Source organism: Podarcis cretensis (genome assembly GCF_951804945.1).
Source record: "Podarcis cretensis genome assembly, chromosome: 10".
NCBI lineage: Eukaryota > Metazoa > Chordata > Lepidosauria > Squamata > Lacertidae > Podarcis > Podarcis cretensis.
Genome location: NC_137179.1, coordinates 71,765,742 through 71,782,505, shown reverse-complemented (window position 1 = coordinate 71,782,505; position 16,764 = coordinate 71,765,742). Strand labels below are relative to the sequence as shown.

General features: G+C 44.7%; 1 protein-coding gene and 1 long non-coding RNA gene across 4 annotated transcripts in view; one reads left to right on the top strand and one right to left on the bottom strand.

Moving 5' to 3' along the window:
• Positions 1 to 16,764, bottom strand: part of NAPEPLD (N-acyl phosphatidylethanolamine phospholipase D) — a 23,297-nt gene extending 6,533 nt beyond the window's left edge. Inside the window, exons 1-3 of one of the 3 annotated variants that reach the window (XM_079993691.1) lie at positions 16,576 to 16,764; positions 4,053 to 4,353; positions 248 to 894 (exon numbers count right to left, since the gene is read on the bottom strand). In XM_079993691.1, the coding sequence (XP_079849817.1) occupies positions 248 to 894; positions 4,053 to 4,353; positions 16,576 to 16,757 (1,130 nt within the window). In that variant the 5' untranslated portion in view covers positions 16,758 to 16,764. Of the gene's footprint in view, positions 1 to 247; positions 895 to 4,052; positions 4,354 to 7,121; positions 7,280 to 15,296; positions 15,358 to 16,575 lie in introns of those variants that run through there. The other 2 variants (XM_079993693.1, XM_079993692.1) reach the window with 2 other exon arrangements.
• LOC307225687 lies at positions 904 to 3,196 on the top strand. The gene is made up of 2 exons (XR_013843128.1): positions 904 to 1,580; positions 3,029 to 3,196. It is a non-coding gene; the product is annotated as an uncharacterized lncRNA (long non-coding RNA).

Below are 16,764 nucleotides of genomic sequence, written 5' to 3'. Positions count from 1 at the left end.
GGAAGGAAGGAAGGAAGGAAGGAAGGAAGGAAGGAAAGAAGCCAGCTATCATGATAAGCAAAGGTCTGTGGTTTGTTGTTACTGCTCACACTAGAGGAGGAATGAAGCAGGAGTGATTTGGCATGGTAGGCCAATGTGGCTATGACACTGCCTGTGTTTTGCACATCTTACACATTGTTGGTGCTGTATATAAACAGTGGTAGTTTTGTATCTTGGGTCACAGGCTCCAGTTTATTGGCTTACGTACCTTGGTTCATATGCTCCAATGGGAATAGCTGCAAGATCGAAAGGTCCAAATCGCTTCCCTATCTCCTCAAATGCAACACAATAGCCAGTATCTCCTGCAAAAAAGAACCTATTCCAGGGCCCCAAGACAGACCAGCTTCCCCAGAGAACTTTGTTGTCATCTGTTGCAGTCCTCTTGGACCAGTGTTGGGCAGGAGTGAAAACAAATGTAACTGCGTCATGACCAGGAACACAGTTTTCTCCCCACCAGTCCAGCTCAATTACATTCTCACAGCCACATTTCTGCATCCAGTCTAAAAGACCCAGGGGCACAAACCATCTCAGGTCACTGCCAAAGCGACTATTTAAATTTATTACGGAGTGGTAGTCCAAGTGGTCGTAGTGAGTGTGGCTGATCATCACTGCATCTATTTTGGGGAGTTGATCTACAGTACACGGAGGTCCTCTAAAACGCTTAGGTCCTCCAAATTGCACTGGAGAGGCCCGCTGGCTGAAGATGGGGTCAGTAAGAAGCGTCAGTTCATCCATTTCCACCATTACAGAAGCATGTCCAAGCCATGTTACTCGCATACCAGCTCCGGTTTTTCCAGCTAGTTCGGGGTTTTGAACAAAGTAAGGTTTCAGTACTGGAAGCTCTCTGTCAAGTTCCTAGCAAAAGAAAACAAGGACGCAAAATTAGAAAGCACACCTGGCTTACAAGCAGCAAGTGTTTCATCCACCTTGGACCCTTGAGGCAGAAAGCCTTGTTAACTCTACACCAGGCATCCCCAACCTTCAGATGTTTTGAACTACAATTCCCATCATCCCTGACCACTGGTCCTGTTAGCTAGGGATCATGGGAGTTGTAGGCCAAAACATCTGGAGGGCCGCAGGTTGGGGATGCCTGCTCTACACCAACAAGATGTAATATTAAAGTCCATGGTATAAATACACTTGAACGTCATTTAGCGTAGAGCAATGCTGCTCATGGACTTGAGCATCAAATATTTCCTCAGTGCAACTAAGCCACCAGTTGTCTACCAGGCCCTTAGTGACTTCAAAGCAACTGGGCCAATGGTAGCCAGAAAGGAAGTGACACATAGGCTCTGCATCACGAGTCACAGGAGGCTTTGTAAATGTAAACAGCACAGCAGAGGGAAGGGTGCCAGCCAGCCTCCTCCCTGCTTTGCTAGGTTTCTATTTGCAAGACTTCCAGCATACGAGAAACGTGCACAATGACAATAATCATTTGCATCTGACGCATCCAGCCAGTTGAGATTAGTATGATGCAGATCTGCACGAGTTGTACATAAGGAACCCTGTTTATGTGCATGAATCACCCTTGGTATTTCAAGGTAACGAGTTTTGCTTGCAGCTTGGATTAAGGGAGTTATTATAGGAGGGTGAAGGTCCAACTCTGCTTGCAGATAACACTGACAGATAACATTTAGAAAAGAGATGACCAACAACTAACAGTAAACATGAAAATCATTTCCCAAATACACAGGGCATTCCAATATTATTATTATTATTATTATTATTATTATTATTATATATTGCCCTTCATCTAACGATCACAGGGTGGTTTACAATATAAACACAAAAAATGTTTATTATAGGGCCCTGCCCTGCTTCTCTCCACCTGGCTTGGGGCAGGGCCTAATAGGCTCCATGGAGGAGTGCTGCTGCTGCTGCTGCTGCTGCTGCTGCAGCTGGGCAGAGAGGACTCCGTTTTTGTTTTTAATTGCTTTTATTTTTTATGTATGTCATTTTAAATTGTGATTTATATCAATGCTGTATTTTTAGTCTTAGATTTTATGATTTATATGGAAATTGTTTTCCATTTGGTTGTGTACTTTTTGAAGTGTTTTATTTATTATGACTTTTGTTACGTTGGTAATTATGTAAATCTTGTCATGTTGTAAGCCGCCTTGAGCATTGTTTTAACTATGGAAAGGCGGCATACAAATAAAATGATGATGATGATGATGATGATGAAACAAGAGCGCCCCACCTCCCAGTTTAAAAGGGCATAGATTGTTTCATTAGCCAAAGGCCTGGGAGAGGAGGAATGTTTTTTCCTGGTGCCGAAAGCTATGTCACGAAGGTGCCAGGCAAGCCTCCCTGGGGAGAGCATGCCACAAGTGAGGAGCCACCACAGAAAAGGCCCGTTCTTGTGTCGCTTATCCTCCAGACCTCTCACAGAGGAGGCACACAAAGAAGGGCCTCCGATGATGATCACAGAATCTGCAAAGAGGTGGTCCTTGCGGTATTGAGACGTTTAAGACTTTATAGACCTGCAGCAAAGGGCAGCCCCCTCCCACCACTTCTCAAACTGCTCTTACCATTAAAAAGTTTCTCATATTCAACCAAAGTCTTTCCTTCTGTAATTTAAACCTATTAGATCTAGCCCTGCTCTCTGCAGTAGCAGAGAACAACATTTCACCATTATTTTCTAATTTGATGCTGGTCTCCGAAGGTTAGCCAAGGACAGGGACATCTGCTAAGGAGTTTAGACGTGAATTTGTGTGAATATACAGCAGGAGACACTGTCATATTTGGGGGGTAGTCATTGAAAATGCTGCACAGCCTTGCTGTCTGAATCTGACAGAGAATGCCTAATTAAAACATGTTCTCAGTAGATCTCAGGTATCATAATGGAACACATGGGAATAGGGCTCAAAGAGACACAGTGCCTGAACTGTTTAGGGCTTTAGAGGGTACACAAGGGATGCATGTACACACTGCTACAAAAATTGAAAATTATTCTTCCATCTGTAATGTTCTGAATTATTCGTTCTAGTTTTGCTGGAATGAAGGGGCAAGTAACTGCTCAAGGAATTCAAATCCCACTCCTAACTACGTGTTCAACCACCTTAGCAAACGTCTGTTATTGCAAAGCTATGCTTGCTTATGTGTAATGCTTACTGTAATGATATAAACTAAGAAAAGTGCTGTGTTAAAAAAAGAAGACTGAAACTCTCAGAATAATGAATTTTACAGCAAATACAGCATCCTGCGCTTTTTCAGCACTGCCACAAAATTACTGCATATGCACCACCAGCATAAAATTTAAGCTGCAACTCAACTCTGCCTTCTTATACAAAGGCTAGGAATTCATTTTCAGTACCAGAACTATATTCCCAATCTTGCCACTCAAAAATCAAACCCAGTTCTAGGGTAATGTAGGAGAAAAGCCTTTTAGTTGCTATTGTTAAACAACTGAGAGTCAGAATCCTTGCTGATCTACTGCAAATCCCTCAGAGATCTACTAGTAGACAGGCAATCCATGTAGAAGGCTGCCTTCAACTCTTGGCTGCCACAGATAAAAATTTGTTTTATCTGGGCTCTATGGTGCAATGTTGACCAGCTCTTAAGTTATGCTTTGATTAGGTGACATGACAAAGGCAGTGTTATCCCACACTTTCCAGTGCATTTTTCTGTTACGAAAAGTCTGCTTTTGGAGGGAAGCGGGCTTTTTGAGCAAGACATCCCAGGCAACTATAATTGCACAACCTAAATTTACCAGTATGTGATTGAATCCTACCTGAAAATAGCAATAGTTTGGAAGCACAGATAGTCTATTTATCTATTTACCACATTATCTATTTACTTGCCCCCCACAGCGCGCCTCCACCCCAGCTGCCCAGCCCATCAGAGGGATGCAACATTTGCCACGCCACGGGCACCAGCAACCCATGCAGCACCACTGCACGTGATATATATACTTCAAAATCTTTGACTTACTGGTAAACATGTAATTTACATGAAGTGGTATTGAGAGTGTTTCAAACATTACTAGATGAATAGAACTATAGAATGTTTACCTGCTTTGAAGATGGGACCTTGCTGTTGTCCTTTTCCGTAAGAGCCCATTTCATAATATTTGGGAAAGATGGAGGTTTCCATGTTGGCCAGGGGTTGATAAACCTCCCATCTTTACCTCTCTTTGATTTTGTTACATCTTCCTCCAACCTATAATCCAGTCTGAAGCTTTTTCTGGATGTTCTGGAAGAATCGCTGCCCCGGGAACCTTGACTAGAATTTTGCCGTTTCCGTACTGCTTCTTTAGGATTCTGATCGCAAGGAGACAAAGGCTGCTCTTCGTCCATATCTTTTGGCGAAGAACTAAAAAGAAATATATAAAAGTTTGTTGATTTTTAGCTGAAATATTTTTAATGCCCAAAACAATGTCCCCAGAATAATCCTGTCAGCTCCTCTTCCATTTTTCTGTACAAAGAATGCACAAAGAACTTGTTTTAGCAAGCAGGTGTGGCAAGATTTTTGCAATTCAGGCAGAATCTTGCTCTTTGCTATGCACAAAATCAGGCTCTCGAGTTCCTGCATGTTAGGAGGGGATGGTCTGTTCTTCTTCCAGAAATTAATTCTAACACTCCTGAAGCTCACAATCTGTGCAGTTAGATTTAGCAAGTTCATAGAATAATAGAATCATAGAATCATAGAGCTGGAAGAGACCACAAGGGCCACCGAGTCCAACTCTCTGCCAAGCAGGAAACACCATCAGAGCACTCCTGACATATGGTTGTCAAGCCTCTGCTTAAAGACCTCCAAAGAAGGAGACTCCACCACACTCCTTGGCAGCAAATTCCACTGTCAAACAGCTCTTACTGTCAGGAAGTTCTTCCTAATGTTTAGGTGGAATCTTCTTTCTTGTAGTTTGGAGCCATTGCTCCGTGTCCGCTTCTCTGGAGCAGCAGAAAACAACCTTTCTCCCTCCTCTATGTGACATCCTTTTATATATTTGAACATGGCTATCATATCACCCCTTAACCTCCTCTTCTCCTTCATGCCCAGCTCCCTTAGCCGTTCCTCATAAGGCATCGTTTCCAGGCCTTTGACCATTTTGGCTGCCCTCCTCTGGACACGTTCCAGTTTGTCAGTGTCCTTCTTGAACTGTGGTGCCCAGAACTGGACACAGTACTCCAGGTGAGGTCTGACCAGAGCAGAATACAGTGGCACTGTATTCCTAAGACACATCAACCAAACAGGCAATAACTTTGCATCCAACAGCACTCTTTGCATTTTCATCTGCACTGACAAGCAGGGATCCTTGACCTGGGCTAGGATGGTGAGGAGGACAAAACCACGGGTGAGAGCAGAGAAAGAGATATTAACCAGAAGCAGCATGTCCTAAATCAGCTTCCCCGTGGGTGTGGTGCTTTAAACTGATGGGTACTTCCCATCACACTTTAGGGAGAGGATGCAAGGAATGATAAACAGCAATGATATCTAGAAACAATAAGGTTATTCCTACCAAGATGAATCATCTTTCCCTTGACAGTGAGTAATAGTTATGGTTTGCAAAGGACCTCAAACCTACCACACATGGGCACTACATTTGCACCTACTGTTTCGGACTTTAGATTTTAAAATCCAGACTTAAAATAACTTTGAACACTGGGGATTGTAAGTAAGTGCTTTCCAACTGCACTCTGAACTTCTGTCAGAAATGCTTGATTAAAATGAACTCTTTGGTCCCCTATTAAGATCACAGCAAACAGTGGCTTGGTTGCTAATCCGGCTACCTGAAAGGGCAGGTGAGGTCCCAAAAGCTCTATATAGTTGAAACAATTAATGATCTGAAGGGTACATTAGAACAGAGGTATCAAACTCTCTTTTTTAAGTCATAGGAACTGGGGACTGAAGACCCTTTGCGTTGTAGGTTGGTTAAGGGGATAAATAAAGATAACAAAGACTTCAAAACTAGTGGGGGAACTGGCATGGGTAAACAAAAGAAAACAGTGAATTGAGACACATGGATTTTGGAAAACAGCATCAGGATGGGACAGAACTGAGTAAACGCAGAAGAAGAAATTAAGAGCATCTCACGCACTATCCAGGTGAGAGATGTAATGTGCTGTGAAAGGAGCAGCAGGAGGAAACAAAGGTTGGGGAATCAAGAGTAGTGAAATGTCTGGGTTCCAACCAAATTAATCAGCTACATTATACTTTCAAGGTTCCTATTACAGTTCCAAGGTTGCTACAAATATCCCTGTCCAGAATAATTCTTACATATAAACTAGCTTTCATACTGTTCTAGAGATTGAGAACAGGTTTTCCATATAGAGATAAATCAAACCTTTACTGTACCTTTCCAGTACTAGGGCAGCTTGAACACAAATCATGTCCAGCGTAATTTGCAGTGTAGTCTACTGACACAGATACAGTTTTTTTTATATCAAAGAATGCCTATCCTTTGGTGTCAGTAAGATAAGGCATGTATTCTTAGATTGCAATCCTATACAGTGGTACCTCGGGTTAAGTACTTAATTAGTTCTGGAGGTCCATTCTTAACCTGAAACTGTTCTTAACCTGAAGCACCAATTTAGCTAATGGGGCCTCCCACTGCTGCCGCGCCGCCGGAGCACGATTTCTGTTCTCATCCTGAAGCAAAGTTCTTAACCCGAGGTAATATTTCTGGGTTAGCGGAGTCTGTAACCTGAAGCGTATGTAACCTGAAGTGTATGTAATCCAAGGTACCATTGTACAGTGGTACCTCAGGTTAAGTACTTAATTCGTTCCGGAGGTCCGTACTTAACCTGAAACTGTTCTTAACCTGAAGCACCACTTTAGCTAATGGGGCCTCCTGCTGCTGCCGCGCCGCCAGAGGCCGATTTCTGTTCTCATCCTGAAGCAAAGTTCTTAACCTGAAGCACTATTTCTGGGTTAGCGGAGTCTTTAACCTGAAGCGTATGTAACCTGAAGCGTATGTAACCTGAGGTACCACTGTACCCAGTTTGGAAGCCCCACTCAACTCAGTGAGATATTTTTAGCACTGCACTGCTGATTTAAGAGATTTGGTTCCACCACTGAGCACCACCTAAACTAGAGTTCAGTTAACAGCTATGATTCTTCTCATACAGTACAGTACTTACCAGCTTGGGTGAATAACTGGATTTGTCATAATTCACGATCATTTTGCTAGTAACCTTAAGACTGTGTTGGTGCAAAATTTATGCAGAAATAAAAGAAGTGAAGAATCGATGTTAAGAAGAAATACGCTTTAGTATTTTGAGCCTTCCCTCACCACCTGCTCAAGATTTCCTGATGCTGTAGGGGCAGCCTTTTGCTGGGAAGTGAAATTGTGATGTCATGGGCAGGTGACAGCTCAGGTGAGAAGAGGGCTACAGCCACGTGGCTCCATTTCTAGTTATTCTGCAGCTTTGCTGAGACTTGTAAGTCATTAGTCAGTATTCTGCTCAAAAGAAATATATTTTCCTTTACACTTACTAGTACATCAGCACATCTAAAATGTAGACCATTCTTTCAAGCTTTTCTTGTAGCTGTAAAGGCCTCTTCCAGCTTATATATTTCCTTTGGCTCTTAACAGGTATTTCTTTAAACAACCCACGGCATGAAATCATTACACTACAATTCATTCTGGTTTTTTGGGATGCCGAGACAAGGCATGTCGTAGCCTCAGACACAGATGCCTGCCTCAGGGCTCCATACTTGTTATTTTGCAAGTGCATAGTTTTAAAACAGGTTTTAATACTCCATGAAAATGGGACAGCTTTGGCCATGCGCATACAGGAGAAGGTGGGGTTTAGCAGTGTACACTCCATCTTTTCATCCAGTAGGACCAGTTTGATACTTTTGCCTAGTGCTCCAAATAAAGTAGGCCTGCCACTGCAGGAGTCTGAATTCATGGATAAAATGTTGCTCTGATGAGTCCTCTGAAGGATGAAGGGAATGGAAGATATACCGTATTTTTTGCTCTATAACATGCACCTGACCATAACACGCATGTAGTTTTTAGAGGAGGGAAACAAGAAAAAAAATATTCTAAACGAAAGAGTGGATGTATGATTTTTGTGGTTCATGCTGTGGCCACAGACATGTGATCTGACAGTGAGTTTGGAGTAGCCCAATGCAAAAATCCTGAGGATCCATGTGGATCCGTGCTTTGTAACCACGTTTTAAGTGGGGAGGGAAGGAAAAGCACTCAAGGGACAAGGAGCACGCGTGGGGTGGGTGGAGAAGGATGCTGCTAATAATGCAGGCGAGGGGTTTAAGGGGAGAAGGAACACGCGTGGGGTGGGTGGAGAAGGATACTGCTAATAATGAAGAAGAAGGGTATAAGGGGAGAAGGCTCCTCTCCTCTCCCACTTTGCTCCTTTAAAGCAAGCAGGCTCTGCTTTTCTTCCTCCTCCCCGCTCATCCCCGGCTTAGCGAGCTGAAAAACTTTGCTGCTATGTAGCAAGCTGAGTGGGGAGGAGAGAGGGACAGAGAGCCTGCTTGCTTTAAAGGAACCAACCGGACAGGAGCCTCTTACACTCGTGTAAGCGGCTCCTCTCCTCTCCCGCTTTGCTCCTTTAAAGAAGCAGGCTCTCTGTCCCTCTCTCCTCCCCACTCAGCGGCTCTTCTCCCGCTTTGCTGTTTCAAAGCGAGCCACGGAGGAGGGAAGGAAGGGGAACCATGGATCCTCTGCTCACGACTGCAGCAGATCCCCCCCCCCCGCCACCCATAGGCATTCCCTCCATAACACGCACAGACATTTCCCCTTACTTTCTAGGAGGAAAAAAGTGAGTGTTATGGTGCAAAAAATACGGTAATTTAAAGAATTCCATCTGCTACCGGTATATAACTTCGACATAGGGAAATAGACAAGAAAAAGGAATATACCACCATTTATGAAAGACAGAGGCTTTTCTATTTTGCCACTTGCTGAACAGCAGGATGCAAAAATGCAAAAGCCAAAGGGCTATGCTAACTGAGGAGTATGAGGAGATTCATGCAATTTATGAATGCCATTGTAAAGGTCAACAGCCCAAGGTCTACACATCCCAAAGTGTTTTTTTCCCTGTTCTGTAAATACAATGGTACTTGATCTCCCTACATACACACCAAGACCATGACAAGTAGACAGTTTATTCTCTCAACATGAGATTGCCCCCCCCCCATCCTGAGGTGGCAAACTGACAGTAACTATATTTTAAGGGCTCCAACTTATTGCAAGTCATGCATCCAGGTATTTCAGTCTCCTCCAGAGGCAGCAATATATTTTGCATCTCTTATGAAAAGCAAGTATTGCAACCTGATACCTGAGGAAAAGCAACTATCCTGCTTCCTGTTACACCCGAGGTGTGTGTGGTCTAAAGGTCTGTGTTGGCTAATGGTAAATATGACTGATAACCCACACAGCACGTGTGTGAAAGGAATGCAGGTACCTTTGAACTGATAAGAACTTAACACAGTACAGCTTTCTTTTCACTGACTCAGTGAAAAGTGGTATAATATCAGCTACCATAAAAATATAAACATATGACACATGAAGCTGAAAAAGAGATCTTCCTATAGGCCTTCAATTAAAATAATAAATATCGTAATCACTTTCATTTGAGAGTAAATTCAACTTTTCCAAATATTCTCCCTCCTCCTGTTTCTAATGCTTTCATTTTGGAGAATAGCCCCCTTTCAAAATGAGATCGAAAGCAAAAGTTTATGCAACTCATAGAGACAGATTAACAGTAGTGTTAAACTTCGAATCGTACAATTCCTAAACGGCAACCATGCACTCAGTTCTGCACACTGAAATCCCACTAAAATGCCAGCAGGTGTAGGACCATAGTCTTCGAGTTGTTGCAGATGTTTCTTTTATGAATATTTTCATTTTTTCAGTTAATATCTGATGGGGGAACAGCAGGTCACAGCAGCAACTTGCAATTTAAAAAGCAGGATTCTGCCATTTCTATAATCACAGAAACTGCCCTGCAATTTCTTTGATGCCCTTCCAGAAGCTTCGTAGGGCATGAAGCACTGTGGGAACATGCCACACAGTTGGAGAAGGTCAGGTTTATATTCTGAATTGTTACTGTCAGTGCTTCCCCAATGGGCCAAAACGGAAAAAGCTCTGCCAGCAAGCGTGACTGAAAAACCAGCACTCAGCAGCTTCTCTTCTTTTTTAATACACAAAACAAGTCACCTTGAGACCCCGGCTAGCAAGAGAATCCACAGAAGCAAGAGACGCATTGCTTGCTTTTGTTTCAAACTAATGTGAGAGGTCTAAAATAGACTCTGTGAAGGAAATGTCTTCAGCAACTTTAACCACTTAGGCTCTGACAGGCATAATGCATTTTCTTCCCCATCCTCTTCGATGAGATTGCTTTAGGCATCAAGTGGAAAATACGTTGCAGTTATGAATGCTGCTTTTTAAAAAGCAATACTGTGAAGCTCAACAGAAGGTTCAAGGCATTTGGAATGAAACACGGCCTGAGAAGAACATAGGTTTAAAGAAGATTGGAAAATGTTTATAGAATATATGGGAAATAATTGTGTACAGCTGAAAACTCTGGCAGCATTAAGATAAAATCAACAGTGTAAATAAGTTTTGATGGATGCAATAATGGAATACTGAATGGTATAGTTTTTGTAAAATATGCAGGGATTTATGATATGTAAAATAAACCATGGAAAGAGAAGGGATTAGTCACTGATATCTTAAGGATGTAAAATGAGTATTTTAAATGGTAAAACAAATTTAATAAAAAAATAGATAGATAGATAGATAGATAGATAGATATAGAATCTACTGCAGGCATAGGCAAACTCGGCCCTCCAGATGTTGTGGGACTACAACTCTCATCATCCCTGTCCACTGGTCCTGTTAGCTGGGGTGATGGGAGTTGTAGTCCCAAAACATATGGAGGGCCGAGTTTGCCTATGCCTGATCTACTGTGGAATCACATAGGTCAAGGAACCTTTTAATAGAGCGGTCAGCAAACTTTTTCAGCAGGGGGCCAGTCCACTGTCCCTCAGACCCATTATTGTGACATTTTGCATGGGACCTGTCAAGTCCACCTCTCATGAACATACACACTGGGGGGAGATCCTAGCCATGGATGGATGAAATTCAGGGTTCAGCTTACACAGGCAAGCGAGGAAGAATCCCTGACTACAATCCACAGGGCAGCACTGGGAGGGATGGGCAATTTGCACTACCACTGATCAGGGCCAGCCGAACCAGAAAGTGGCACTGCCCTTACCTCTCTAGGGGGAAAAGCATAATGAAGCTCTACACCAGGAGCAGGGGCAGCGGTGGAGTGTCAAATCAACCTTACCCAATGGTTGTAGTGGGAATCAAAGGCCATGGGGTGGTCGGGCACTCTGAATCACACTGGGCAGTAGAGAGCCCAGGAAACCCTGGAGAAGAGCTTTCCAAACTCTGTGTTGCGACACATTGGTGTGTCGTCTGCAGTGTGCAAGTGTGTGCTTCTCCTGGGGCTGGAAGGGGGTTATTCCACCTCCAGTTTGCTAGTAAAACTGAATTACTGTGTCACGAAATGATGTGTGTCCCTGTGGATCCTGCTACCTGAGGTTTGTCTCCTCCCCTAGTCTCATGGGTGGGCTGGCCCTGCCGTTGCTCATCTATTTTGGAGCAAACTGTCACGGTGCTCTATCATCTTTAAAGCATGTGCAGTGAGAAGGTTTTATACAGTCAACGGCAGGTATGAACGATGGAGAGGGGCGGGGAGGGGGAGATGTCAAAATAGAAGCAGGGCACAGAGTGTACATGTACGATGTCAGGCTTGAAAAAAGCAAAGGCAGAGAATGCTAGGAGGGAAATTCAACAACAGAAGCTGAGGCTTTGATTGCCCGGCCAAGGTAATACTGTACTGAAAATCATTTACAGGAGCATCATGATCTCTGTAGAAACACATGCGCCCACAATCGAAAGAAAGATGAATCCCAAGAGGACAGAAGGAACTCCAAAGGCTAACAAGTCCAATCATGAATAGTGATGGAAGATCTTCCACATCCAAACAGCCATTCCCAATGAATTGGTGCAACCAATAACAAAACACAGCCTGTGATCATCTAGATTATTGTTCTTCACAAGTAGGAGGAAACAAGGCTAAGCGTGCCAAGTGAGCTCATAGGACAAACTTCCTTTAGAAACAAAATGCAGCAACTAAAGTAAACAGAATGTAGAACACCCTGCAAAGTGGGGTCTAAAAGCAAAGCCCCTTAGCTCTCTGCAATCAGCCCAGCTGTCCAGGCTCTCAGTCTCCAGCGGCAGTAACTCTTACAAGTTTTAGGGGCAGAACACGTTTTTTCTTGTCAATCGCAAGACAGCATATCAAAATTAAACAAAATCTCTCATTCATGCTCACAGTTTTAAAACTAAAAAGCTAGTAGTTCCTTTGATGTTTCTGGGGAGGCTGTTACAAGACATCATTCCTTTGAGAGTCAGAACCATTTTTCTGGTCAACACTTAAAATCTTTTTTGGGAGGAAGGGGGAAATATTTTATTAAGTTTGAGCAACACTACTGAAGGTTGTCTTTGAGGAAGTTGCATACCTCTTTTTGCATTAAAACATATATACAAATGGCAAACAGTAAATTTGAGAATACCACAATTAACTAATCCTTTTACATCAAGTCCAGGAACCTTTATTTCTTTGCATTTAGATTCAGGTAGGTAGCTGTGTTGGTCTGATGCAGTCGAAATATATATAAAAAAATTGTCCAGTAGCACCTTAGAGACCAACTAAGTTTGTTCTTGGTATAAGCTTTCATGTGCATGCACACTTCTTCAGATACACTGAAACAGAAGTCACCAGACCCTTATATATAGTGGGAGGGTGGGGTGGGTTTTTCTCAGCAGGGTAGTAGGAAATGGGTGATTGAGTCAATGGGTATGGTAAACCTGTTGACGACTGTTAACGACTGCCATTAGTCCTACTGGAAAAAGCAAGGGATAGTATGCAGATGATTAGCATATGTAATGAGACAGGCATCCAATATCTCTATTAAAAAGGTAAAGGGACCCCTGACCAGACGACTCTGGGGTTGCGGCTCTCATCTCGCTTTATTGGCCAAGGGAGCCGGCGTACAGCTCCTGGGTCATGTGGCCAGCATGACTAAGCCGCTTCTGGCGAACCAGAGCAGTGCACGGAAATGCTGTTTACCTACCTGCCGGAGTGGTACCTATTTATCTACTTGCATTTTTATGTGCTTTCAAACTGCTAGGTGGGCAGGAGCAGGGACCGAGCAACAGTAGCTCACCCCATCGCAGGGATTCGAACCGCAGACCTTCTGACTGGCAAGCCCTAGGCTCTGTGGTTTAGACCACAGCACCACCCTGTCCCGGTAACATCTCTATTAAGATCTGTCTTAATAGGATTCCTGTCTCATTACATACTAATTGCAGTCATTAACAGTCGTCAACAGGTTTACCATACCCATTGACTCAATCACCCATTTCCTACTACCCTGCTGAGAAAAACCCCACCCTCCCACTATATATAAGGGTCTGGTGACTTCTGTTTCAGTGTATTTGAAGAAGTGTGCATGCACATGAAAGCTTATACCAAGAACAAACTTAGTTGGTCTCTAAGGTGCTACTGGACAATTTTATATATATATATATATTCCATTGCATTTAGTTGCCCAGCACACAAAGAACAGAAACTCACATTAATCAGACTCACATTAAACAACATACTACTTTTTTACACCAGTGTTTATTGATACTATTTAAGAGTGATTGCTAACAAGCTGTCCAGCATATGCAACACAAGACACATTAAATAATAGGGCCAGTTGCCAGCCATTGAAACATATTTCTGCAGAACACAGTTCATTTTTAAATACTCCAGATTATTTTAGGCTGATCCCTACTGAAGATCTGCACCTACAACAAATATCAATCCACAGGATATTGTTTTTCTGTGCAAACGTTAAATAAGAAACCAGTGCTGCAAGGCATACAAATTTGGAAGAGGGGGATTATATAACATGCTTTTTGAAGACTGCTGCAGCACATTTCCATGTCAATGAGGGAGAAGGCTAGGAGTATAGCAACTGAATTGATCTGCCTGGCTTTCATTCTCCAGTCCAGTCTGATTCACCAGCTAAAAACGAGACGGATCTTCCCAGGGGAAGACGGGGCTGGACACAATGTATGCTAATATCTCAATTGGACATAATCTATTTTCTTTGTAGTCCTTACAAGAATCCCTCAAAGTTGTTGCCCATTCATAGAAATCTGCAAAATGAACAAGTGAATTGTAAAATGTTACTATTAAACTGTCACAAGCCCTAACGTGGCCCAAGACATGATGAGGCACACAGCTCAAATTAAGCCCCAGATGGCAAAGAGAGAGAATTTAGCAACTGTCTTCAGTACACTGTCTTCCAATTCTAAAAAACACTTAACGATTTGCAGTTAAAGTCACCTGATTTTCACAGATTGCAGCAGCAATCCCTTAATTCATCCCTGGTAAATACAGATAACAGAGATCCATAAATGCTGAATTAAAGGGTGACAACTGTTTAACTATTTGCTATTTCTAAAACACAAAGATTGCTATACCTGCTTGTTTGTAAAGCATAGGTGCCATCTGCAAACCGCGTTCCAATGTGATAGCACGTTACATGCTGATTTGTCATGTACCTCAACTGCATTCCATTTAAAATGACAGTGTGGGAGGCTCTCACTCAGACAATGTGTTAGTCATTTGATTGCACAGTACGTCCAAAGAACTTCAGCAAGGGCTTGATACTACAACAGATGGCTGGGAAGTGACAAGACACACGTAAATCATGGGCAGCAGCAGCCCTATCCACAACCCAGTAAAGACAAGAATATTAATTTAGCCCATTTGCACAAGTGGAGCATAAATCAGTTTTTGCACATCTACCGCCTGCAATTATAATATAAAGTCGCTTTTAATTTTTGAGACTATCATTTAAATGGAAAACCTGCAGGCACTTCCACGCAAAAAGATTTAAATATATATTTCATTTGAAAGAAAGAATGAGCATACATTTTATTTCTCTCTTCAGTCTAGCTAGCCCACCTGAACATCCAGATGTTGCACAAATGCACAAGCAGCTTAAATGCCCTTTTTCAGTTACGGAAAATAGCCCCAATGCATGGGAGGCTTAATTTAAAACCATCTCACTTCCAGGTTCTATTCCACATGATCAACATTCACAAGTGACATATTTCGTAACGGAAGGCTTTTTGCGATGCTGGATGCAATGCACTGAGTCTCAGGGACTCCAACGGGACTCCAGCAAATTGCACCTGCGGCCAGACCCACCTGATCGAAGCTTCCTCGGAAGTAAGCCCCACAGAAGGCAACAACTCCTGCACAGCCCCAGTGGCGTAGCGTGGGGGGTGCAGGGGGGGCCGGCCACACCGGGCGCAACATCTGGGGGCAGTGGCATAGCGTGGGTTGTCAGCACCCGGGGCAAGGCAAGTAATTTGTGCCCCCTAACCCGTGGATTTGTGCCCCCTAACCCGTGGATTTGCGCCCCCTAACCCTAACCCCCAGATGTTGTGCCCGGTGCGGCCGGCCCCCCCTGCACCCCCACGCTACGCCACTGTCTGGGGGTTAGGGTTAGGGGGCGCAAATCCACGGGTTAAAGGTAAAGGTAAAGGTACCCCTGCCCGTACGGGCCAGTCTTGACAGACTCTGGGGTTGTGCGCCCATCTCACTTAAGAGGCCAGGGGCCAGCGCTGTCCGGAGACACTTCCGGGTCACGTGGCCAGCGTGACGAAGCTGCTCTGGCCAGAGCCAGAGCCGCACACGGAAACGCCGTTTACCTTCCCGCTGGTAAGCGGTCCCTATTTATCTACTTGCACCCGGAGGTTCTTTCGAACTGCTAGGTTGGCAGGCGCTGGGACCGAGCAGCGGGAGCGCACTCCGCCGCAGGGATTCGAACCGCCGACCTTTCGATCGGCAAGCCCTAGGCGCTGAGGCTTTAACCCACAGCGCCACCTGCGTCCCTAATCCACGGGTTAGAGGGCGCAAATCCACGGGTTAGGGGGCGCAAATCTGGGGTTAGGGGGCGCAAATCCACGGGTTAGGGGGCGCAAATCCACGGGTTAGGGGGCGCAAATCCACGGGTTAGAGGGCGCAAATCCACGGGTTAGGGGGCGCAAATCCACGGGTTAGGGGGCGCAAATCCACGGGTTAGGGGGCGCAAATTACTTGCCTTGCCCCGGGTGCTGCCAACCCACGCTACGCCACTGCACAGCCCTATACGCGTCTACTCAGAAGCAGGGAGACAGGGTTTGCCCTTAGGTGAGGATTGCAGCCTCCTTAGACCACAACGCGGCACCTGCTGCGCGGCTCCCCTGGCGCCCACAATGCCCGTTCGCGGGGCTCCAAAATCGCCTTCTTGAAACCCGGAGTTATTCTAGCAGCCGGCGGAGCTGCATGCCCGCTGCGGGAGAAGGAGGGGCGCCGCTTCTCGCATTGCAAGAGAAAACGAAAGAAATATCTTTCACGCGGCTTTCGGCGCAAGCAAATGTGAATAATTCCCCCCGGGAAGCGGCGCTGGCAGCGTCCTGCTGCTGCTGCTGCGGCTCCTCACCTCCCCTGAGGCGTTTCTTCCTCCTCGTCGTCCATGGCGGGGCTGCTGCCCGGTTCCTGCTGCTGCTGCTGCTGGCCCCAAAGGCCTCGAGGCTGCCGGCGCTCCTTGGCCGCTGTCCGCCCGGGCGCCGAGGGGGAAAAGAGCGCGAGGCCGGAGCTCCACAGCGCCCGGCGCCTCACCATGGGACGC